This window comes from Uloborus diversus, chromosome 6 (assembly GCF_026930045.1).
Source record: "Uloborus diversus isolate 005 chromosome 6, Udiv.v.3.1, whole genome shotgun sequence".
NCBI classification, from domain to species: domain Eukaryota; kingdom Metazoa; phylum Arthropoda; class Arachnida; order Araneae; family Uloboridae; genus Uloborus; species Uloborus diversus.
This window is the reverse complement of record NC_072736.1, coordinates 122,714,299-122,740,729: the sequence shown is the minus strand read 5'-3', so window position 1 is coordinate 122,740,729 and position 26,431 is coordinate 122,714,299. Positions and strand designations below refer to the sequence as shown.

The 26,431-nt window shown below is 33.6% G+C and overlaps 1 protein-coding gene across 4 annotated transcripts in view; it reads right to left on the bottom strand.

Moving 5' to 3' along the window:
• Nucleotides 1-26,431, bottom strand: part of LOC129224693 (serine/threonine-protein kinase PRP4 homolog) — a 52,513-nt gene that overhangs the window by 20,280 nt on the left and 5,802 nt on the right. For 3 of the 4 annotated variants that reach the window (XR_008580706.1, XR_008580707.1, XM_054859240.1), the window contains exons 3-10: nt 24,765-25,499; nt 20,382-20,492; nt 19,420-19,510; nt 11,516-11,617; nt 6,519-6,636; nt 6,186-6,247; nt 6,014-6,101; nt 5,153-5,300 (exon numbers count right to left, since the gene is read on the bottom strand). Coding sequence is in view for 1 of the 4 variants with exons in the window: in XM_054859240.1 (XP_054715215.1) it covers nt 5,153-5,300; nt 6,014-6,101; nt 6,186-6,247; nt 6,519-6,636; nt 11,516-11,617; nt 19,420-19,510; nt 20,382-20,492; nt 24,765-25,499 (1,455 nt within the window). In the remaining 3 variants the exon portion in view is untranslated. The remainder of the gene's footprint in view (nt 1-5,152; nt 5,301-6,013; nt 6,102-6,185; nt 6,248-6,518; nt 6,637-11,515; nt 11,618-19,419; nt 19,511-20,381; nt 20,493-24,764; nt 25,500-26,431) is intronic. The other variant, XR_008580708.1, reaches the window with a different exon arrangement.

Sequence of the window (26,431 nt, the reverse complement as noted above, 5' to 3'; positions counted from 1 at the left end):
AGGTAGCGAATTGGGAACGGTCACATACACAGCAGGTGCCTGTAGTGGAATGTTCATTTCAGAAATTCTATTTGCTTCGAGCAACAGTTCTTGTTCTATTTTTAATGGAGTAAAGTCCATGTCAGACCATCGGTAGATTTGCTGTACTATGGATGCGAATTCAGGGGGTAAGCTCCGGATATACTGGAAACCTATGTAAAGGTCGGACATCGCATGGCCAACTTCTTTTAATTGTGACGCAGCTGCTTTCACTCGGCAGATGAAAAGACCAACAGTCTCACCTTCTTGAAACTTGACTTGAAAAAATTTATCCAACAAGGATATCAATCTGGCACGGGTGTCGGGTTCAAAATACTTGCACAGGATTTCCCAAGCTATCTTTCCTTCAGTAGTGCATTCGATGAGAGGCTTGAATTCTTCTGACAGGAACTGATAAATAGTAATATACGCTCGAGTTCTTCTAAGATTTATTTCCGCTTTATCTCGGAACGTCAATTTTTCTTCTTCAAGTTTCTTTTCTTTTTCATCTTTTTCGTCAGCTTCGATGAATTCCCAGCTGCCCGAATGATGCAGGACAACTTGTATGTTTCTCTTCCAGGTATTCCAATTATTGGCATTTAGTAAAGGTATTGTAGGGACTTCCATACTTTCAAAAATTCACAATGTTTAAAAATTCTTCAGAGCATAAAAATTTAAATTTTCCAAGTTCTTCAGCTTATGGCCAGCAATTGCGAAGTCCAGGTGACCTGGGCCCATAACCACTTGTGAGCATTAAGTGTAGTGAAATTAGACTTACTACACCGCTAGTAGAAGTGAACTTGCAAAACATGTCCACAGCCTGAAGTTGAAGAAAAAGAAAAACACGTGGAGCATTTTTCCTCAAGGAAAATCTGTATTTATTATCTTCAAAAGATTTCTAAAGTTGTCGAACAACATCTTCATTGATATTTAAAAAACATTTTGAAAAATAAACAAATATTAGCCGCTATTATACAACGAAACATTCAGTTTACGAACATGCTGATTCCAAGGAATATAAGGCATTACCGTAACACACAAAAATAGGCCTAAAGGCGTTTTATAACTTTAAAATTGACATCACGTTGTATTACGCCCTGCCAGGAGTAAAGAGCACTGGCAGACATCACGATAAATTACTACGTGCAACACATTACGGCTATGAAAGGTGAGAGAGAAAGCGAAAAAGATCGCTCAAAGTATTTAAAGTCTTCACATGGCTTTCAAATTAAGAATATGCAAAACACAAGATGTGTTGCCAATGCAAGAAAGTTAAAGATATGTTGCCAATCAAAAAGTAACTCAATCTAAAAAAAAACTCTCGCAGTTATAAGATACAATGAACTGGTGACTCGGTTCACCCAAAAGTCCATTCATTTGACTGAGTTATCGCGACCGATTGCACAAATGACGTCACAACGTGATGCAATGTTTACATCGAAAAAGGATTGGTTCTGCATGATGCAAAAACGTATTTTTAATGTTTTTTTTTTTTTTTTTTCAAATTAAGTGATTCCTTCACTTTTTGTGAAAGTTTAAATTAAAAATCTAACACATATCAGCAGAATGCGCCCTGCCCTTCTTTTAGATCGCGAAATGCGCCCCGCCCTTTTCAAAAATAAGAAATTGCACCCTGTGTTTTAAAAAGATGCCTCAACCATCGTTTCCACCTGCCGCGATATCGGGGCAATTTTATTTGTCCAGCGATCATCTGTAAAAACGCCCATGTCTTATCCTTGTTCCCAGAATTTCACCCTGAAAACGGCCCCATAAACAAAAGGGGAAGCAAACACCTAGGCAAAGAGGGGATGAGATTCTCAGAATTCAAACAGGCTTATCAGTAGGAAACAAAGGCATGTTCTTCCCTTCTACTGAGGGTGGTTTTTTGAAAGGTTGTGGGAAGGAGTAGGGTCTTCTGGGAATGGAGAGATCTTTGTTTCATTCCTTCCCATCCTTGATCTTTTGAGAATCAATAATGAGAGAGGGAATAGGACATTTTTCTTACATCTCAGCCCTTTGTGTCCGTTTTTTGTCTGCACCTGGAAATTAGGCTTAGCTAATTTTAGCGCATTGCTAGTGATTCTGTAGCAATCTTTTCACATCTGTTTCTGGAAAGTTAACTTTCTGATTGTTTCCTAAGAAGAACATAGTACAAAGCTTACTGGGCTAAAATGCAAGGGTATTTTTTAAATATCTTGGATTTTAAACCTCCATCCCCAGCCCCCCCCTAAAAAGCCGTTTAAAATGGAAACATCGCATTGACAGGGCGTTCATTCAATTCGTTCCTTTTTGCTAAGTATTTTTATTATCTTTGTATGCGTGTGTGTGTGTGTGTGTGTGTGTGATTCATATAACAGATTATTTAAAACACTTATTGACATAATAAAAAGCATACTTTTGACATACTTTTGCTTTTTTCTAACAAAAATAATCTTGCACTGTTTCTTTTTCTTTTATAAATATTATACAATTGATTTTTAAAAAAAATCACAAAATTAAAATGCCGAAATATTAAATTTTCACAAAAATTGTCTGAGAAAAAAATCTTAAAGTAAGACAAAACAACGTAAGCAGAAGCACAAATTTGTAAATTACAGCAGACACGTGTTTCGGCGTTACAGGGAACGCCTTTTTCAATGCAAAAAATAATGAGCTTATGGATGAAAAGACATCCGACAAAAGCCAAGAGCAGATAAGCATGCAGCTCAAAAGATAAAAACAGCGGATTAGCCAAACACCAATGACAAAGTTATAAACCGATCCGGAACCAATAGGAATGCAAGCAAAAGGCCAAGAGCTTTCTCTTAGGTACAAACCCAGATTGAAAGAATTCAATTGGACAAAGATTAAGCCGAAGCTTAAACAAAAAGAAAAGAAATTGTCAGTAACCGTGAACCGCAAGAAAGGAAAGCTGAATGGAAAACCATGAAATAAAATAATCAGAAACAAAAAATATTCGAAAAAAGGAAAAATAAAGATAAATAGAAGAAAATGGGGGGGGGGGGGGGGGGGGGGGGGGGGGGGTACGAAACAGGGAACCGTCAATCAAGACAAAAAGGTAAAAATAAACAAAGGAAGATAGATATTTTTCCTTTTTTCGAATATTTTTTGTTTGTTTATTTTATTTCATGGTTTTCCATTCAGCTTTCCTTTATTTGCTGTTCACGGTTACTGTCAATTTCTTTTCTTTTTGTTTAAGCTTCGGCTTAATCTTTGTCCAATTGAATTCTTTCAATCTGGGTTCGTACCTAAGAGAAAGCTCTTGGCCTTTGCTTGCATTCCTATTGGTTCCGGATCGGTTTATAACTTTGTCATTGGTGTTTGGCTAATCCGCTGTTTTTATCTTTTAAGCTGCATGCTTATCTGCTCTTGGCTTTTGTCGGATGTCTTTTCATCCATAAGCTCATTATTTTTTGCATTGAAAAAGGCGTTCCCTGTAACGCCGAAACACGTGTCTGCTGTAATTTACAAATTTGTGCTTCTGCTTACGTTGTTTTGTCTTACTTTACTGTTCAGCACAACAGCACAAAGGTCTTTATTTATCTTAAAAAAATCTTAGCTTGGCCCAAGCTGCTTATGCATTGCATTTAGGAGCGCATACATCTGCCAACACATTTGTGTTATGAATTTGAACTCCAAGACTAGGAAATAAAGCTGAAATAAAGTCTTTTTAGTTTTGCAACTTGCTATCACTGCATTTTTGAAGCACTGGCACACAGTATTTTAAGTTAATTATTCTATTTGAAGTGTAATATATTTAAAAAAGGAGAATTTACACTCATCAAAATTTTGATGTCTACTAAAATACTTAATGGCACAATGCACATTACTAGGCAGTTTCTTTGTTAGGAAGGGGAGATCAGTAATTAAATACTGTTCTTCTTAAATTGAAATTCAAAGGCTTTTGAAATGCCTAGAATTTTTTTTTACTCTTTTAGGTAGTTAAAATTATGGCCTGAAAAGTGTTGAAAAACACCCAAAGCCAAGTTTTAGCATTAGCTAAATGTTCCTATGGAGTGTGGAAAATGTGCTTAGCTTAGTTGGCATTTGTGTGTGTGTGGGGGGGGGGGGGGGTGAGCTAACCCTATTCTGAAGACAAGTGCATTTTCTGTAATCATATTTAATACTAAAGTCAGTGGTGACGGCGATCAAGGGGGTGGGGGGGGGGGGTCATGGTGCAGACTAGACTGTTTGAATTTTTGCAAGGTGTTTAAGTAAGTATTAAGTGAATATACCTTGCCTCACGTTCAATCTTCGAGTTGAACCGAACCATTGCTTCGGTCACTCGTCTGGTCTGCTAATTCTATCTTAGCTACCAGTTTGTTTCGAACTCTTGGCTTCCATAAGAGGTTTTCCATCTCCAGCTCAGTCACTTTCCTATGCCGGGCTGATGAGTGCTAATAAGCACGAAATTGCAGTCCTCGGCTGGAAATGACTGAGCTGGCGGTGTATTTCACGTGTTTTAAGTGTTATTTCTCTTAATTTTTTTTGTAGGGGGGGGGGGGCACTCAGTACTTTTTGAGTGGTGCATCATTGGTCTTGGGTGGGGGGGGGGACACTGCGGTGAAATAGTGCCCTTTTTAAAAAAAATGCCCCTTTCAAATGTCAGCACCCTGCCCTTTTTTTTTTAGAGTGAACACTAGTTTAGATAATCAAAATTTTCATTCAAAATTGTCCTTATTTTGGCAAAAGAAAAAGAAATGCACAATTATCTCCCCAGTTTGGTTTAATAATGTTGACTTCATTACTTTTTCTGTATAAAAAGGCACAGTTTACTTCTCAGATTTAAAAGTTGTTTGGAGAAACTGCGGAATTTTTACATTTAATATCATTTATTTTTATGTAAAATTGTGAAAAGCGGAAGCATTAAACTTCTATTTTATCTTTTGAATGAATGAAAACTAAAACTTATATGAGGTTGAAAAAAAACTTATTTTCCTGAGGAACTTAATAGTTCTCTTTTTAGTCTATTTCAAATATCTTTTTCCTGAGGTTGTTGAACCCTCTTTTATGTTTGAAATTCAGAATCTAAACCAAAGTTTTGAAACTCAGTAGGAAGTACTCAAATACTCAGAATAAAAAACACAAAATTAAACATTAGTAAAATTTAAAAACATATGGGGAAAAAACTCACATTATTTCATTATTTCTTATTATTTTGATGGCAACATCTTGATTTCCTCGGGCCATATCCCTAGCTCTAATTACATTACTAAATACACCCTGGCCAGTATAGCCATATACTGTGTACCTTGTATCAAGAACTTCACCTATTCTCACACCTGAAAATATAATTTAAAGAATAAGTTATGCACAGTAAAAACTTTTTTTTTCTAAAATTCATCACAAATAGAAACAACATAAAAGTTAAATGTAAAGAAAAAGGAAACTGACAAGTTTTTGAATTATTTGTGCAATTGATGATTAACTTTTATCATGATAAAAGTTAATTGTGATATAAGTTAAAAAAATGTATAACTACCATTTTAGCACATTTTCTTTTCATGGTTTCACACTTAAATTTGAAAATTAAAAGTACAGAGTTTTGCAGGAGTTCATTTCAAAATTAGGGACCTTTAGGAAAAAGTTTTGTTCTTTTTGCAATATTTAAAACTTATTTATCTTTAAGGAGGGACAGGAAAAATGTTGTTTTTGAGAAAAACATAGTTTTACAAAATAAAAATATAAACATTATTTAACTGATGTAAATTCATTAGGGCCTAGTTGAATCGAGATTCATTCTCGTATTGGATATTATCGCAGTTAGGTTTTACTACATTTAAACCAGGTATGAAATACACAAGCAATAGATAATATTCCTTGCAATGAATATCCCCTACAACTTTTTTAATAAAGATACCTTCCTTCAAATTTTTAATGGAAGAGGAAAATGCAATAATATTTTGGCATTGTACTTCCTAATATTATATTTTATAAGTATTTTTTTAAATACCAATTTTAATACTCAACAAACAAAACATTTCATGCGACTTACGATAGTATCCCTCAGCATCATCCCAGTTATCTGTTAGGTTTGGGTTTTCTTGCCCAGTTGCTGAAATCAGGCATGAAGCCCCGGGACCCTAAAACATACAAATTTCAGAAAAGTTTTTAAGAAAGTTATAAGAAGAAAAATTCAAATTTAAAAAGTAGCACTAGTAACTTACAAGATCAGACAACAAGTTATCCGCTTCGGAAAACATATCCAGTTTTTTCTTTTTTTCAGCTACTGAAACAAAAGAAGATAGCTTAATATCTAAAAACTACTTAAAGTAATCAACTACTCATAGTAACACAAAATCAAGTCAAGGAAATCATACAAAAAATAAACAAATTACTTAAAGGATCAAGAACAGGCAATTGATGACAAACTCCAAAATGTTTTTCACAGAATTTTTAGAAAATATATAACAGGAAACTCAATAATAAACGTTTAAAAAAAAAAAAAGAAAGCTTAAAGCATTATTAAAAAAATAAAGAACTCTTTTGTACTTCATTACCATCATTTGTATTTTCGGCAACAGACTCTTGGAGACCCATTATTTTTCTCTTATCCATTATAGATGCTTCAAAATCATTTGATTGATCATCCTGCTCAGCCAAGAAGCTAGCAGCAACCTAAATATAAAGTAATAATCTAAATTACTTGGAGTAATTTTCTATTTAGCCACTTTTGAAATTGAATAGGGGGAGCTCATTTAAAAAAAAAAAAAAAAAAAAAAAAAAAAAAAAAAAAAAAAAAAAAACAGCGAGAAAAACACAATTTGAGAAAATGAGGGGGGTGGGACATTTTTTTTTCTCTTAACCCGTTCGGGACGAACGACGCACGTTTGCATCAGCGGCGGCTGCTCGTCCCGCCGAATCACCAGGGTGGCGACAGAAACTGGAAAAAAAAGTTCCCTGACTATTCCCTGATTAAGTTCACCAAATTTCCCTGATTTACATTACCAGTGATAATGGTTTCCTTTCTGTGCCCTACCTGAAAAGCATTGCATATTAAATTAAATGCAGTGTTTAAAACTGTTTAAGCTGTTAATTAAAATATCTATTTTGAAAAGATGCTCCTTTTTTTATATTAAATTATATTTGTATATTAAATTATCGACAGAGAAATATTGTAGGAAATCTAAAACAAACACTTTACTTCCAGGAACCAGTTAACATAAGAATTCTAAGAAATTATTGAAATCACTCTTAAAGACATATCTAATCGTGATAAAACTAAAAAATTTAAATGGAGATAATCTTGAACTGAATTTTCAAGCAGTATAATTGTTGTTGCAAGAATAACAAGTGATAGTTAAAGTATAGAAGTAATGTAGTTTTACTTACGTAAATAATAATGCAGTGTGCAGAATGTAAAGTGTATCTGCAGAAATTAGTTTTCACGATATTTGAAGAAATGTGTGGTGGATTCAGTACTAACAATAGGAAAATGTTGGAATTAGACAATTTTTTCATGCGTCTTTTTCAGCAGAAACCAAATAAGGGGGTATGTAAAATAAAGATAACATACAATAGATGACAAAAATGCAAAGAAAAAAAATGTGCAGTTACTGCTTTTTACCTGCACATGGCAGAATAGACATATTTATGTAAAACAAATTGAAATCTTTCAACAAGAAGTCATATTCAGCTATTCTCTAATCAAGAACTAAGGTTTTAATGAATGAATGCAGCATTTTAACTATTAAAAATAATTAAAATATTTACTTATGTACACAACTCAATTTCAAATAATGTCATTAGTTGTCGAAAAAAAATCTTAGATTACTTTAGTAACAAACAACATTAAAATGCAAAAACAATTATTAAATTCAAAATGTATATGCATATGGTTTTAAAATAAAAGTTTTGAAGTCTAAAATAAAACCCCTTCGTGTAATCTGAAGTGGCAACGAATAATACCATGGCGAAAAATAAATAAAAAATTAATTTTAAGTCAAACTTCAATTTTAGCAATTAAATTAAAAATTCCAAGTGAAACTTTTAAGATTTTTTCAGCATTAATTTAAAAAACAGACATTCTTTCTTGAAATTGTGGTAACAGTAAGCTAATTACTTCAAGACAATGAGAAAAGGCAATGGAACAAAGTCATTAATGATGGCTTCCTTTTTGCCAGTAGGGTTGTTTATTTTGCGTAGCATGGAATGCATGGAAGGAAAATTCAAGCTATGTAAAGTAAACAACTTTACAGACACAGAAGCAATCTTGGGAAGCTCATCCTAAGATTGAATACTTTGACTTTGATGAAGAAATATGCACAAATATGTGGCACTGTATAATCACACCTCATTAATTTTACTTTTTTAAAACAAATAATTGGCGGAAAATTCGTAGGGAGTAAAAGTACTTCATTTTGCAAAGAAATTTTTTTTCCTTCATTTGATAAATTTTCCCTGAATTTTTGTTATTTTTTCGAAATTCCCTGATATTTCCCTGAGTGATAAAGTTCCCTGATCTCCCTGATCTGTCGCCACCCTGATCACGCTTATATGCGTTCCGGCGTATGCTACTCAAGAATCCGAGCGACGCTAGTGTGCGGCTCAGGGTTGGCTTTTTGCCGGCAAAAACTGGTTATAACCGGTAAAAACTGGCAAAAACTAGAAAACGTTTTTAATAGCTCTAGTAATTACTTAATGACAGGCAATTAAGTAAAATAAAAAATATAACTCCATTTTGTCATTGCAAAAACTTAATATAATAGTTATTTAATAATTAGTGTAAAAATATGCTAAATAACAAGACTGACATTTCCAAAGCAAAGTAAAATTTATCATAGTTGAAATTGCTATGTGTTAGAAATTTTAGCCTTGTAATGTTGTAAGTAACAAATTTTTCAGCTTGTTGTTTATAATTATTTTGTTTGCATTTAATATAAAGTGTACGAACTTGTCTTTTACACTTAGTATAACTGAATAAAGCTATTCTCAAAGAGCTTAATCAAGCAGTTACTGATAATCATTTACTCGCCTATATGCTCCATCCAAAGTATTTGGGAGTAAATTTATCATGTCATCAAGAAGAAAGTGCCCGAACTTGACTCACAAATATTAACCCTGATTATGTACCTTATACCATTGCTTTACAAAACAAATCGGCCCCTTTTCCCAAAACCTATTTTTCCAATCACATTGTAACAACTACTCCAAATACCGCATGGTGGTCCAGTTTGAAAAAATGTGCTATCGATGAAAGTTTTGTGAATCTTGCTCGTTCTTTGAGGATAGTTCCAGCTAGTTCTGTTGGGATTGAAAGAATCTTCTCAAATTTCTCCTTTGTGCACAACAAATTGGGAAATTGGTTAGGTTTAGAAACAGCGTCAAGACTTTTATTTTGTTACAGGCTGCTGCAGTGTGAAAACAATGTAAAATGTGATTTTGAATGGTGATAGTGTTGTAAATAAATTGTATTATTTAATTATTTTTCTTATACATTTTCTATTGTATGTCAGGAATTGCAGCATATGTCATTTTTTTGAGTTTCTGCCAGTTTCTGCCATAAATGTGGCAGAAAGGGGTTTTTGCCATGCCGGTTTTAACCGGTTTCTACCAGTGGTTTTTACCGCCTCGGCAGAAACCTGCCAAGCCTGGTGCGGCTCGATTTCGGAACAAAATGCTTACTATCAGATGGCGTTACTTATCCATGTTCTGTCCAGATGATTGGTCTAGAACATTAGTATTTCTCTCTCTGATGTCAGAATGGGGTCCGTCAAGTGTCTGTGATTTATTGGATTTCGTGAAAAAAAATATAAACATGTGCTAGCAAATGAAAAGGGAAACACATACTCATTTTGAAATGGATGTTTCTAGTTTCGATTCCATTTATGATGGGATTTCATGAGAGATATTCTAGAAAGGGGTTTTACTTTTAGATTCATTTGTGTAGCAATGGTGAACACGTCATCTTTACGGGGCAGAAATATCTAAATTTATGACTGATCCATCTATGGATCTTTCAAACGACATTGAAACAACTATAAATAATTTTTATTTTAGTACTTCATACAGTAGATACTGTCTAAAATTATACGCTGAAAAAAAAGAATGCTGGCAAAGAATTTAGACGAAGATGTGTCGTTTGCTCGAAGCAGAATAAAAGACTTAACACTACTAAAGAGTGTAAAATGCGCAATGCGCATTGCTCAGTTCTTTGAAATTTTTCATGCGGCTTTAAAATATGAATTGTTATAATATTCTTCAAGTATTTCACAAAAATTAAGCGCAAATATTTTTCCTGTTTTGTGCAAAATATATTGTCTAATTTTAATAATCTTAGTTACAGTAAAAAACAATATATTTTGTATTTTTTTTACTGTTCATTAAATTTTTTTGTTATGATTGAAATTATGACACACGTATTTTATCATATATTAAAAAATGGTGTCGTAACAATGCGAAGTGTAAATTTTATTCATTGTTATGTAATGCGTACTTTCCGAAACTGCGAATTAGGCTTAGCAGGAGAAATTGCCCCGGCCTGTAAGCACAGTTCGCGTGTAATAGCTGCTGTCCTGAGGGAGCACTGGCTTCAGCGGGCTGCTATCCCGAACGGGTTAAGGAACTTATTAAAAAAAATAATTTCCGACTATGCAAAAATTTATTCAGAATTTCAATTTAAAACAAAGTACTTTAAAGGACTCTTTGTTACAGATCACTAAAATTAAGCATGTTAACACTTAACATACAACTAACCGGTCAAAAGTTGGGTTATGAACTGTTACATTGGAAATGCTTACATTATCTCATCACTTTTGCACATTTGATTTCAATTACTTTTCCTTTTAATTATAAACAGTTAACATTTTATTGTTTTTCATTTGCATTTTATTAATTTTGAGTAACACCAGATGCATACTCTTATCTACACAATTTGTCATCATTTGACTAGCTATGGTAAAAACAGGTATTTATTAAGAATTGGTATGTTTAGTGTTAAAGCACTTTGAAAGACTGCAGGAAGAACCCAACCTAGAGTTTGAAAAAAGTCCATTATGGCTTTACTAGCTTATGTAAACTTTTTCAATCAATAAAGAACAAACCAGGCAAGTTAGTGAAATAATTTATACACATGACAAACATACAAAAAATGACCTATTAAATTTTCTTTTGCACAAGAGAGCAACTCAATATGTACTAAAAAGAAGAAATTAATTTGACTCTTCTTCTTAAAATACATAACAGTAATGAAAAAATGTAAAGAATTACTTTTAAGTAATCTGATATAAATGCTGCATTAGGTAATCAAAGTAGTTAACTGTGATAATATGTTTTTGAGTAGGTAAAAGCAAGTTTATGCAATAATAAGGCTAAAGCATGGAAAGGTGATACTTCTATGTAACAATTTCAATACCATTTAAAATATTCTAAAAAAAAATGCTAAAGAAATAAGTTTAGCCTGAAGTCATTCAAAGCAAAAAAGGAACTCAAAATAATCTCTTAAGACAACTCTAAATCATTTAGCAAAAATAATCAGCTAGAGTTATAATTTCCCTACCTCATCTCCAATTATCACAGAATCTGGAGTATCGGCACCATTATTAGAAATAGCTGGAGTAGATAAGCCACTACCACCATGTGAATTTTCAACTTGAAGTCTCTGTAATAAAAATTTGAAACAAAATTACCAAAAAGTCATCTTTACGTTACACAAAATCAATTTTCAGTTCGTTTGTTTTGTTATTCAAAATTAAAACTTAGTCAAAGATTTTATTTTGGTTTTATGTCCATCACTCCTAAAATAATTTCACTTTCTTCAGTCACTTTTTTCTTCTTCCTAACAATTGTCTGAAGCAATATAGACTATCAAGGTTCTTGCACCATAAAACCCAATAGAATCAATCAAACAAAAAGCCATCTTAAACACCTACTAACAAGACAATGTGTTTTTGAAATTTTGAATTTATCCACTTCAGATTTATGCTATAGGTATTTTTTCCAATAAAGAGTAAACTTACCCAGATTAGCACATCTAACACAGCACTGGTTGCATCTTCCTCCCCCCTTCTAGTAGGAGTTACATGAAAGCATAAAACTGAGGACTAGGAGGCTTATAAAAGGTTCTAAACAAGTCACTGAACATGTTGTAACAACATAGCACTTAAGCACACAAAATAACTCGGAAGAAAAGATATTTTCAGTTCATTTCAATTTTACATTTACAATTTTATGGTTGACTAGATTTTTGTAGAACGAATATTAAAAAGGAAATAATAATAATAAGTATGATTTATAGGTATATCAGTGCTTTACAGTCTATGTTTTTCAGGTTTGTCTGCTATGTGCTGCAGTGTCAAATCAGTTTTGCAAAAATGAATGTAAATATAGTTTCACTTTTACTTTTAAATCTGAGCAAAAAAAAAAAACATGCATTTTGTTACTTGACTATTCAATAACTTTTTATTCAATTTTAGCGCATTATCATCAGAAGTAAACAAGGCATAAAAGTCAAAAAAATTAAGCATAAAAACGCAAAACACAAAAATAGGTCTTTTAGACCAGGTAAAATGTCAAAAAAAAAAAGATATTTTCTCTAATTTGACAGATTTTTTTAAACTAAATACCAAAGAAATAAACACCAACATTTTCTGGCATAATTTTATTTTGTATGACTGTTTACTTGAGACTTTTATAACCACAAAATGACTCAGGGGTGCCCATCCCCCCCCAAGCTCAATGGCACAAATTCCCCCCTAAATATTTTCTCTTTCGAATCGGGTTAAACATAGCAGTTTTTAGAGTTTAATTTCCAGTCAAAATCAAGGGAGGACGGGGGGGGGGGGGGGGGTAGCGCTAACAAATACCATTTGAACTGAAATATTGTTGGATTGTTGACCCGCCTTGCCTTCCCAATTTTTACAACGTGGACCTTGAGTAAACAAGTTTTGGGCACCCCTGAATTTTGCTACACCTTTTTTTTTTCAAACGTATGAATAATTACAGGGAGAGTGGATTCAACTTTCTGGCTTGGGATGGAGTCATTACTAGATGTATACAATATAGTGATGTAAAATACCTGGGTATTTATTTTTAGGGGTAAATACCCAGGGTATATACCCGGGTAAATACCCAAAATGGGTATTTACACGGGTATTTATTTCAAAAATTTATATTCAACTAAAATACTTTTATGTATGTATTCCACTATGTATATATACAGTGTGTTTTGTTTTAACCTTCAAAGACCTCTAATTTTGCAACCGTTAGTCCTAGATGCATACTGCCAACTGCAAAAATGTTCAAAATCAGATGCAGACTTAAGATATTGAAAATTTGAAGTGAAAATAAAAATGCGTAAAAAATACAAATTTTAACTTTTTACACGGGCCCCAGGTCCTCTGACTTATATTTAGGGAAATAATTTCCATTGAAAAACAATTCCAACAAAAAAAGTTTGACATTAGTACGACCAATATTCACTGAAGTATGAAACGCAGCGTTTTGCGACTTGCACCGCTTTACACTCGCCGTCAGTAACATCTTTTAGAGGGCAATATAGCGGTTAATGAGTGTTGATATAAAATTATATGTGTGCAGAGTGTGGTTTTTGAAATTGTTCAAGGTTTTGCAGCGTGTTTTGCTTATCACGGCATAACGTTTGCATGAATTTTTGAATAGAAATGAAAAATGTAAATACCTTGTGTTTTTTACTTTGCCAAGCTGTCATTATTCTGAAAGGGTAATAAGTTCTAATCACATTTTCTGCGTGGTCCCTTAAAACTTTCAAATGGAATATCTCCTTGAGTTTTGATTGCACAAATGTCAAGTTTTTTTGTGTCAGTAAGTTTTAAATTTCTCTAAATATAAGTTAGGGGACCTAGGGCCGTATAAAAAGTTAAATTTTGTAGTTTTCAACTCATTTTTATTTTTGCTTCAAACTTTCAATATCTTTACTCCGCATCTGATTTTGAATATTTTTGCAATTGGAAGTATACATCTAGGACTAACGGTTGCAAAAATAAAGGTCTTGCAGGTTAAAACGGAACAGCCTGTATAACCAACCATATACAAAACAATAAATTTTTCCCTAAAATTTGTATTTTGATCACATATTTAAAGAATTATTGTGTGAAACAACTCAGCAATTTAATATGATATTCACATTAAATGTGTTGGATATGCCTAATCAATGTTGATAGCCAAATTTTAGACATAAAAAGCCATTCTACAAAAAGTAAAAAGCTTAACTGGTTACAAAAAAAAAAAAAAAAAAAGCAAACATCTTCTCCAATTGTGGCATTGAAAAGAAAGATTCTTTGGTTCACGATATGTTTCTTTCATAATTTCATTAAGTCTTTCAATAAAAAATATTGTAAACTGTGTAATACATATACATCAGTTTTACCAATTATTTCATATTTAGATTTAAAAAAAAAATTTCTCATTCACTTTTTGCATTTTTTTGTAAATACCCAGTTTTTGGGTATTTACCCAGGCCTTGGGTAAATACGGGTATTTACCCAGGCCTTGGGTAAATACCCAAAAAATATTTACCTACCCGCTGGGTATTTACCCGATCCACATCACTAATACAATATGAATCTTATTTCATTGTAATTTAGATAGGGGGGTCCAGGGGTTTCTGCTCCGGAAAATTTTCAAAATTGTACTTTTAAAACCACCGTTTTAGACGAGCTCTGGTGATGTTACGGAATAAAAGGTTTGGTGGACCCTTTCTGGTAATTTTTTCCATATTGAAACTTTAAAAGCGCAACTGATAGTCTAACGTTGCGCTAAGGAGGGCTCTCCTTTGTTTTCAAAATTGTAGTTCTAAAAACGCAGTTTTAGATTATCTATGGTAATATAAGGGAAAGAAGAGATCCTAGGGATCGCCCCAGGAAAATTTTAAAAATTAAAGTCTTAAAAACGCTATCTATGGTTGGGGGAAAAGCAGTTTTTTGAAATGCAAGCTCTAAAATCGCAATTGTAGCCGACCTTTGTGTGTTAAGAAAAAGAGTTTTCGGAAGCTTTCCCGGAAATTTCTCAAAATTGAAGCCTTGAAAACCAAATTTAAGACGATTTTTTAATAATGTTGACGAGTGGGGGGGGGGGGGGGGGGGGGGGGGGGGGGGGGGGGGGCTCCTCCACTTAAATATTTGAACTTGTAGCTTTAAAAACGCAGTTTTGATAGATCTTGATAATGATAGTGGAAAGTGAATTTCGGTGCCTTGTCTTTAATCGTATTAAGGAAAGAGGGGGGAAATCAGGGGCTCTCTCCTATAAATTTTTCAAAATTGCAGTACTAGAAACGCATTTTTAAATGACTCTTGATGATAAAGAGGTTGTTATTCTGGCTTTACAGTAGGGGCGCTCTCCTGGAAGTTTTCCAAAATTGAAGTCGCATGGCCAAAAAAAGATGAATCACAGACACCGTGACAGATACTTTTCGGAAATCCTCAAAAATGGATTCAGCTATTCAGCACACATCGAAAAACAGAACTCGAGAATTTTAACGAATCAGATATACTTCTATATATATTAGATATAGAATAAAGTAAATATGGTTTACGAAAAATAATTTAAACAACTTAAGAACAGACTGTTCTACTACCATCAGTGAAAACCAACATCATTGAAAGTTTTAATAAAAATCATCTAATGATAAATTGAAACAATCAGTTTTAAAATGGTAGAGAAGATGGGAGTAAAGTGAAATGAGAGAGAGAGAAATTCTTCATAAGCTTAAGTAAGTTAATGAAGAAAATAAATTAATTGTCGATTGGAGGAATAAAAAATATGTTATTCGCAAACTTCAAAACTAGTTCTTAACGATTGTCAAGGTGCAAATGAATCAATGAAAGACTAGAGCACACTGGTCAAAATTATTACAATGAATAAACCATTTTTTACCTCTCTCCCTCTCTTCACTGTCACACGTATTGATCATGCAAAATTGTGCTACTTCCAGAAAATTTATAAAAAATTGAAAAAAGAAATCAAATCGTCTGATCCAGCTTTGAAACGGACACCAACTCCATGCCGTCTGTGATGTACCGCCTTCATTAAAAAAGAGACACGGTTATTAAATTTTGGAAAGAGTAACAGTGCCGTCGCTAGGTCAAAAAAAACTGGGGGTGGGGGGGGGGGGTACGCTTTTGGCGGCCCCTTAATTGCTTCAAACACATGTTCCAATATAAAGAGAGAGAGAGAGAAGATTTGGCTTCTGGTTTAGCAGGGATAGTCATATTACTAGAACTTAGAACAGGCAGTATAAATTTAATAGTAAAGGATAATATTCAGTCAGAATTAGGGGGCATCGGAGGGCTACCTTCTTGCATTATTTCGAAATTGAAAACATAAAAAAGCAGTTTTTGACTATATTTTAAGTTTGGGAGGAAGGGGAGAGAAGGTCCAGGATAGCTTCTCCCGATAATTTTTCCAAATTTAAGTTCCCAACACAATCGTACGTCATATTTAATTATGTTCAGAAGTCCTGGTCCTGGGGCTCTCCCCCGAGAAATTTCAAGATTGTGTTTTGAAAAACACAGTTTTAGACGATCTACGGTGATGTTAAGGGAGGAAGAGATTCGGGGGTCATCGTTCTATAATTTTTCAAAACGCAAACTTCAAGCACGCATTCCCAATTTTGAACTATTTCTGATTGTGACATGTAAAAGGTGGTCCGGGGGCTCTCCTCCGGGAACAATTTGAAAATTGTAGTTCGGAAAATGCAGTTTTAGACGATCTATGGGGATATTGAGGCGAAGAGAGATGCGGGGCTACCCCCCCCCCCCCGAAATGTTTTGAAATTAAAATTTGAAAGCCTTAAAAACGCGATTGTAGACTTCTTTTGTTGTGCACTGCCAGTTTCTTGAAATTAAAGCTCCGGAAACGTAATTTAAACCAACCTTCGATGAAAGGGGAGTTTTGAAGGGGCTCGCGACCAGAAATGTTTCATAATTGAAGCACTAAAGGCGAGATTTAAGACATTTTTCGATGATGTTGCGAGAGAGAGAAAGGGGAAAATTTCGATCTGTTGAATCCGCAATTTTAGAAGATTTTTGGTAATGTTAATGGGTGGAGAGATTCGGAATCCTCCCCTGGTAAATTTTCAAAATTGAAATTCAATTAACTCAATCGTAGACGATTTTAAATACTGTTAGAGAGGTAGAAGGTTTTGGAGATCTCCCCCGAAAACTTTTCTGAATTGAAGCCTTAACAATGAATTTTTTGAGGATCTTCGGTAAAATTTGGAGGACGAGTTTCGAGACAACTCAGAGAGTTTTTTTTTAAATTAAAGTCCAAAAGATGAAATTTATTCGGCCTTGAATGATGATGAATGATTAATTGAGAGGGCGTTTCTCGGAGGTTACGTTGGGAGCACTCTCACGGTTTATCGAAATTGCAGTCCTAAATACTCAGGTGTAGGCCATTTTTAATGACGTTAGGATAAGGGATGGGGTTTGAGAACGTTTTCCCCGGATTTTTTTCAAAACCTAAGTTTTAAAAACTCACTTCCAGGTCCGCTTTGGGGACGTAAAAAGAAGGGTTTGGAGTTCCCCACTCTTCTTTTCAGTTTGGCTACGTCCCTTCTATCTTCATTGTAAATTTTAATTATTGATAAACATATTGTAGTAATATTTTTTTCCAATTTTCCTTTGTCAAACACGATTATTTGCTTGGATTTTCCATAATAAAGTTTTCAATTTCCCGCCTAATATTTTTGTTTTCATTCAATACAAGCGTTTGCGGCCTTAGAAATTTGGATGTGGTAATTTTCTGTGATACCTTAGGTCTCTATTCCACTTCATTTTAGTTTAAATATGCCACCTGCATTTCTTGATTAAGCTTTGATTTACTTACAATTTTTACATTCAAATATTTAGAACGTTTGGTGTGAGTATTCATTACAATACTTTAAATCTCTTTTTGCATTTAACTGTTTTTTTTTTCTCTGTCTAGTTCAAATTTATTTCGGCGACCCATACATTTTTCTCCACTTAGCAATGATTTTCAGGACAACATTTTTTCATCAAAAAAACAAACAAACATATGGGAATGTTTTGGTGACCACTATTCTATGGGCTGCCCTAATGAAGCTGTCCCATTTATTTATGTTTTTTTTTTAACTGAAGAACCATCAAGCATGGTTTTGTATTACCAGAGCCGCCGAGAGATGAGGAGTGCACCATGTTAGTTTTGTCGCCGGTCCTCCCTCCCATTTTGCTAATTTTACTCTATGCACAATACTTTAATTTGAGCCGACCCCATAGTTTCCGACTAGGCAGACGTACCCACTTTGCGGCCTAGTGAAGAGTGTGCTGTACTGAATACTTTTCTGTGTGTCAATGAAAATGTTTGAAGCATACATTTACACGGTCCTTACTTACATACTCTTAATAAAAGATAATCATGGATGTTCCTAAATTGTATTTTAAGATTACCATTTCTATTCAAATTTTACGGGAAAAAACACTTCCGTCACTATTATTTCAATTGTTCATTTATAATTACTATTTTAATTTTTTAAAACAATGAAGAGTTTCCCTTTTTCTTCGTTAGTTGCATAGCTAAAATGAAATTGGCGGCTCCACTTCTGAAAAACTGCGGGGGGGGGGGGGGGGGGGGGGGGGGGGGGGGTGGGGGGGGGGGGGGTACGGCGACGGCCCTAAAAAGCACGTGAAAAAGTATTGTTAATGCATCTTTTTACTGTTGAATGAGTTTAAATATTTTTTTTTCAAAAATTCTAAAATTTCATGTTCTATAGAAAAAAAAAACCTTTTGGCAAAAAAATCCCCCCCCCCTGTTGGCACCCCTGAAATGACTGAAGGGGATGTTGAATGTTCTATCAGGAAAGGGGAAATTGATGGAAACGCCAAATTACGGTTCCATAAATTTTAGTACAGTTGATAGCGTGAAGATTCTGAGCTCATTTTTTTTTCTACAATTGATTGCAAAATAGTCATTTTTCCTTAAAATAGTTACCATCGTTTTCATCACTTCTTGATTGGCAGTGTAAAAGCAGTATGTTAATCAACAAAATAACTTTCATGAAAAACGTAGACTTTTCAATAATATCGAAGAAGAAAAAGTTGTTCTAAACGTTTATGATTCAGAGAAGCATAAAGCTATTTTGTCAAAATTATTCAGTGAAGCTAAATTTTTTATTTTGCTTTAAAATGAAATCTTCTTTTTGACTTATTTATTTACAAATATCGTACCTAATTTCATTTTAAAGCAAAATAAGCTATATTTTTTATTTTGCTTTAAAATGAAATTTTCTTTTTGGCTTATTTATTTACAAATATCGTACCTAAGTTGTCGAAATTTCGAACTTCGAAATTTGGTCACCTTAGGTCTTCTGGATTTTAGGATTTCGAATTTTGAGTTCCTTCATGACATAATTCTTACAAGAAAAAAATTATACAACATGAAAATACTACTTTGAGATAAAACAAATACTTTTAGCAATTCTTGTCTTTCTTGTCGATGTCTTTGAATAACAATCTCTTCATCCTCCTCCTCCTCTTCTTCTAATTCAAGATCCACAATTCTGAAATAAATTATTTAAAAAATAAATAATGAAAAGGAATCTCTCAAGTTAAATTTCGTTGCTACTACATTAAGCCTTTTATTTTTCTTTTACTAATCAGATTTTATACATTGTTGAATATTTAACACTTTAACTAATTATATATGCAAATTACATTTTGTAGAACTTGAACACGTTACTTTACTACTTCTCACGATCATTACTATTTTTTACTTAAAGATAATGATTATCAAATGTATTGCAGAAGAAAAAATGATAACATGATCTTAAAAATTAGTATCTGTGAATTTTAGAACTTTGCTGATGCCCATAAAAGTGGAATGCAGATATTATTTCAGTAGTTGCTCCTTCATTCTTCAATCATGTACAATTGAATTGTTTATTTCAGAAAATTAATGTAAACAATCAAATGCCAAGTTATCCAATTCCGCAAAAAAAGATTTTTACTATCATGTTAAATTGTTTGATCAGCATTACAAAGCTTTTACTGAAAGAAATATGCCTTAAAAAATACCCTTTTTAGTTTAAATATTGTACTCTTTCTTCACTGAAATTTTAGAGCTTGAGACTTGACTGGTTTTGGAATACCAAAAGGCACCCCCCCCCCCCCCCGCCAAAAGTTAAAAATAGCCCTCAAAACACCCCATTTAAAAAAAATTTAATGTTGCAGTCTGTGCCATACCCCCCCCCCCCCTCTCTAGGCAGGCACCCACTGAATAAATTGAGCAAATTTAAAGATCAAAACATATTTTTTAAATGCTATATCTTTTTTTCTAGATGCTCAGAAATTATCTAGATATTCTAAGCATAAAGTCTTTTAGTTTCCCTACTGAAAATACACTTAATTGTATAAATAATAAAATATACAAACTGGTCATCAGATGATTCATCATGCTGTACTTTCAATCCTTCCGAAAGACTATCTTTGTATTTGTCCTTTTCAGTACGCCGGTGTTTCTGATCCTGATCTTGCTCACCAGCGCTGGAAGAAATTAAAAAGGGATAAAATGCCTACAAATAACTGAAAAATGCACTTACATAAAAGGTCTATTGTTTCAGGTAAAAGAATCAAACAATGGGAGAATAAATCCAAGAGTGTCCTTGAAACCAGAAAACACTACACATAAAAAACTCTTGGAATGAAAGAGTGAAGAATGATGTTTATGAATATTTTATGACATTGATTCATACTAGGAAGTTTTATGCTTTGATAATGTATCAAGTTTTGCTGTAAAATAAATTTTAACACTTGTAAACATTATTGATAATTTTGCTCAATCTATTTGCACAACTTGCACTTTGTTTCCAAGAATTTTAAACTTAGGTTTTTTATTCTTATATACTTAACATAAGGAACAAGAAACCATTATGTATCATACATGTGTGGGAAAAAAATGGCTTTGGCAGTTTTCTTCAGTAGGTGAAAAATGAGCACAAACTATACGTTATTGCAAAAAAAATTTTTGAATGATTTTAAAGCACATTTTTTTTCCTTCTTTTTTTAAAGGGTGAATTAGGCAAATAATTATTTGCAGAAAATTTTCTAGTTGGGATTTGTATTTGCAGAGCTTTTTCATCTCATCTAAGTCTGGGGGGTGCCCCATTGAAAATTTACAATTTTTGTCCTAATATATACACTATTTTGATTTTACTATTTATAATGTTTGACACTTTGTGTACTTCAATTAAACATTGCATCAATAGACTTACGATAACACAAAAGGAAGATTTCATGCATAGTAATAAACTAAAAATTAAAGACTTCATCGTTTAAAAACTATACAAAATATTTAGTAAAAATACTGGAGAGAAATTTTAGGAATACAGTAAAAGATCATTATAACGCATGCCTTGGGAACAGAGGTTTTGTGTTATACAGGTTTTGATGTTATATAGATCATTTGAAAAAAATTTTGATCTAATATCCAGAATATATCTATACATTTGCACATTAGAAAAAGTTTTTAGTACAATGAATATTAAAAGTAGTGTTCACTCTAGAAAAAAAAAGGGCAGGGTGCTGGCCTTTGAAAAGGGCACTTTTTAAAAAAAGGGCACTATTTCAACGCGATGTCCCCCCCACCCAAGACTAATGATGCACCACTCAAAAATTACTGAGCGACCCCCCCCCCCCCAAAAAAAAAATAAGAGGAGAAATAACACTTAAAATACCTTTCAAAAATTCAAACAGTCTAGTCTGCACCATGACCCCCCCCCCCCCTTGATTGCCATCACCACTGAACTTTAGAATTAAAAATGATTTCATCCAGAAAATGCACTTGTCTTCAGAATAGGGTTAGCTCACCCCCCCCCCCCATACACACACAAATGCCAACTAAGCTAAGCACATTTTTCACACTCCATAGGAACATTTAGCTAATGCTGAAACTTGGCTTTGTGTGTTTTTCAACACTTTTCAGACCATAATTTTATCTACCTATAAGAGTAAAAAAAATTATAGGCATTTCAAAACCCTTTGAATTTCAATTTAAGAAGAACAATATTTACTTACTGATTTCCCGTTCCTACCAAAGAAACTGCTTAGTAGTGTGCATTGTGCCATTATTTTAGTAGACATCAAAATTGTGATGAGTGTAAATTCTCCTTTTTTAAATATATTAACTTCAAATAGAATAATTAACTTAAAATACTGTGTGGAGTGCTTCAAGAATGCAGTGGTAGTAAGTTACAAAACTAAAAAGACTTTATTTGAGCTCTATTTCCTAGTCTTGGAGTTCAAATTCATAACACAAATGTGTTGGCAGATGCTTATGCATCGCTCCTAAATGCAATGCATAAGCAGCTTGGGCAAAGCTTAGATTTTTATCTCAGACAATTTTTGTGAAAATTTAATATTTCAGCATTTTAATTTTGTGATTTTTTTTTAAAAATCAATTGTATAATATTTATAAAAGAAAAAGAAACTGCAAGATTATTTTAATTAGAAAAAAGCACAAGTATGTCAAAAGTATGCTTTTTATTATGTCAATAAGTGTTTTAAATAATCTGTTATATGAATCACAACACACATATACAAAGATAATAAAAATATTTAGCAAAAAGGAGAGAATTGAATGAAAGCCCTGTTAACGCAATGTTTCAATTTCAAACGGTTTTTTTGGGGGGAGGGGGGCTGGGGTTTAAAAATCCAAGATATTAAAAAAATACCCTTGCATTTTAGCTCAGTAAGCTTTGTAATATGTTCTTAGGAAACAATCAGAAAGTTAACTTTCCAGAAACAGATGTGAAAAGATTGCTACACAATCACTAGCAATGCGCTAAGCCTAATTTCCACGTGCAGACGAAAAACGGACACAGAGGGCTGAAATGTTAGGAAAATGTCCTATTCCCTCTCTCATTGTTGATTCTCAGAAGATCAAGGATAGGAAGGAATGAAACAAAGATCTCTCCCTTCCCAGAAGACCCTACTCCTTCCCACAATCTTTCAAAAACCCACCCTCAGTAGAAAGGAAGAACTTTGTGCCTTTGTTTCCTACTGATAAGCCTGTTTGAATTCTGAGAATCTCATCCCCTCTTTGCCTAGGTATTTGCTTCCCCTTTTGTTTATGGGGCTGTTTTCAAGGTGAAATTCTGGGAACAAGGATAAGACATGGGCGTTTTTACAGACGATCGCTGGACAAATAAAATTGCCCCGATATCGAGGCAGATCGAAACGATGGTTACTAGAGACGGACCGAGTACTCGGTAAGTACTCGGTATTCGGCCAATTTGCCGAGTACTCGGTACTCAGCCAAATTCTGATCAGATACTCGGCTAATACCCAGTAGTTGCAAAAAATTGAATATTGTCCAAGACAGATATTAAAATTTATAAAAAAGTGCAAGCATATTTAATATTCTGCAATCATTTACAAGTCAATTTTAAATTTTGAGAATAATGAAGTTTTTAATGCTTTAATGGAATAAATCTTTATTTTAATGTCCCCAAAGTTAATAAAACTTATTTATTAAAAATTGTGCAAAAAAGGTAAGTATAGAAAATATGGAATTTTTACATAAAAAATAGAGTTTTGCTACAAACAAAAATTAGTTATAAGAAATATAAAAATTACTTTGCTTAAAAAAAGGGAAATAAAACAACGTTAAAAGCATAGTGCAGGAACACTGCAGACACCTGTTTTGGCGTTACAGGAAATTCCTTTTTCAATGCATAAAATGTGAGCTTGTAGATTTAAAGGCATTCGACAAAAGTCGGATTTTTTTGTCGAATGTCTTAACATTCTTTAGCTCACATTTTATGCACTGATAAAGACATTCCTTGTAACACAGAAACACGTGTGAGCAGTGTTCCTGCACATTTGCTTTATTTGCTTTTAAAAATTATTTATGTTTGGCGGACTAGAACTAAAATAGATTGGTATAGTTTGTCTTAATTCTAACTTGATCAATCATACCTTTTATTTATTTATTTTTAATTTTAAAAATATTTTTTTTGTAAAATTTAAATTTTTGACGTAAACAAAATTTTTTAAATAATGCAAAATTAAATTTCAGCAGGAATTTAGTTTTAAAAACTTTCATATGGACAAAGAGGTCTATACTACTATTCCAATAAGTTCAAAATTGATCATGTGTGTGTCAGTGATTCTTCTTAAAACATATTTGGTACTTGTTAACTCGGCCGAGTAGTGAAATGCCGAGTACTCGGTAACTCGGTACTCGGCCGAGTAGTGAAAGGCCGAGTACTCGGTACTCGGCCAAAGTGCTACTCGGTACGTCTCTAGTTAAGACATCATTTTAAAAACACAGGGTGCAATTTCTTATTTTTGAAAAGAGCGGGGCGCATTTCACGATCTAAAAGAAGGGCAGGGCGCATTCTGTTGATATGGAAAAGGGCAGGGCGCTGCGCCCTTCAAAAACGGCCTAGTGGGAACACTATTAAAAGCACAAATTATGTAATTTAACATATAGTATCATTCAAAAATAACATGTTTCATAACTAAAAAAAAGTGCATTATAGTAGTTTTTTTCAGTGGCTTCATGGTTTGCATAACAGGCTGCAAGAACAATCTGGTACTTATTTATAGTAAATACTAATTATCTAACAGCTTTGAATTAATACAGAAAGTACTTTCAAAATTTAATCTGTCAAAGAATTACATTTAAAAGGCAAAATAGAGCAACTGAAAAACTTATTTACTTCTGAAAAGGTGTGTGTTTTACAGAGAATTGCATTTTGGTGTTATAAAGGTATTCTACTGGTACACATTTCATACTATTTAAGAAAAGCTTACCCTGTTCTTAATCTCCTGTAAGGGCTGCCTCTTCTGCGCATCCTAGAAGGCCTTTCTCTTGACCGTCTTTGTTCTCTAAGAGGTCTTGGACTACGAGATCTACCATTTCTTTCTGAACTTCTAGGCCGACTTCCTCGGTCCCTCATATGATTTTCAGGCCTATCATTAAAATGTCTTCTCGGAGACATGGGACGACCACCAGAACGCCTAAAGGGAGGCCGTGAATCTGCAGAATAAAAGTCAGGTGTCCTTCGACTTTTAACTAATGGACTTCTTGATCGAAGAGGACTACGTGATCGAATATTTGGTTTAACCTTTTCACTCCTATGAGCTGAGGATTTTGGAGATGGGCTTCGCCGATGAGGGAACTTTGCTGGAGATGGACTATGACGATGAAGTTGCTTTATTGGAGATGGAGAATGACGATGAGGTAACATTGTCACTGATGGACTTCGTCTATGATGCAATTTATTTGGTGACGGACTGCGGCGATGATGTAATTTAGGTGAGGATGGGCTCTTACGATGAGATTTTGGAGGAGATATCCAGCTCCTTTCATTGCTACGAGGAGAAGGCATTTTTTTTACATCATGTCGTCGAGGTGGGGAGCGGTTTTTCAGATTGGAATTAACAAATGATTCACCTCTAGATGAATGCTTATTCCTTGATGGAGAATGAGCTCTGTGTTTTGGAGATTTTTCTTGATTTCGAGAATCGAGAACTTCCTTTTTGTCTCTGAAAGTTGAAATATATATGTAAATACAATGAAAATAAAATGTACTAAGTACTTCACACTAATAAAACTAGTACACCACATGTGCCATGGGTAACCTAATGCATAAGGGTTTGGTGCACCGCCATAGCCAAATACACACCTAGTACATGTAAAGCACTGGTCAATTTCAATAAGAATAAGCTATTGAGAATTTGGAACATTGGGAGAAAAAAAAATAGTAAAAGGAGTCTGTTTCGTTCTAAGTATTCATTTTAAAGCTCTTAATAAGACTTTTTTTGGAAATTGTTAACATAATTGCTTGGCTTAAAGCAGAAACAACAAGACCTAGCGACAACAATTGCAGATTTCAGGCAAAAAGATCATAGCATTTCAATAGGGAAAAATCCTTTACTAAATACAGATTTGCCATACGTACCAGACTAGTATCTGCATGTAAAATTATGAAATGCTAATAAAAGAAAAATGAGCCAGCAGATAACTCAAGAGAAACTCATTGCTAGTCATTGCATTATTCAATACTGGCCAATCCATGAAATAAAAAACCTATTTATGCTAAAAATAAGGTTATTTATTTCATGGATCGGCCCATTTTTGCTGCTTTGTAAAAAATATCCTGAACGCATGCAAAAAAGACTGCTATAAAATTTATTATAATTAAATGCTAATATTATGCATCAACGGGTGACAAATAAAATAACATACCTGTCATTTAGAAAGATTGAGAGGGGGGATCAGTTCTCCTCCTAGCTTTGCAAAATTAATGTTTTTACACAAAAGTGGGTGTGGTTTTGGTAGTCTTCCGATAAAAACTTGTATTGCGTTCTACACCCTTTATACCCCTGGAAAAATCTGGTCCGTTCTGGCAAGACCCCAGGTAAAAAAAGTTAGCTTTTCCCTCTCTGGTTTACTATTCACTTTTACAATTTATTCA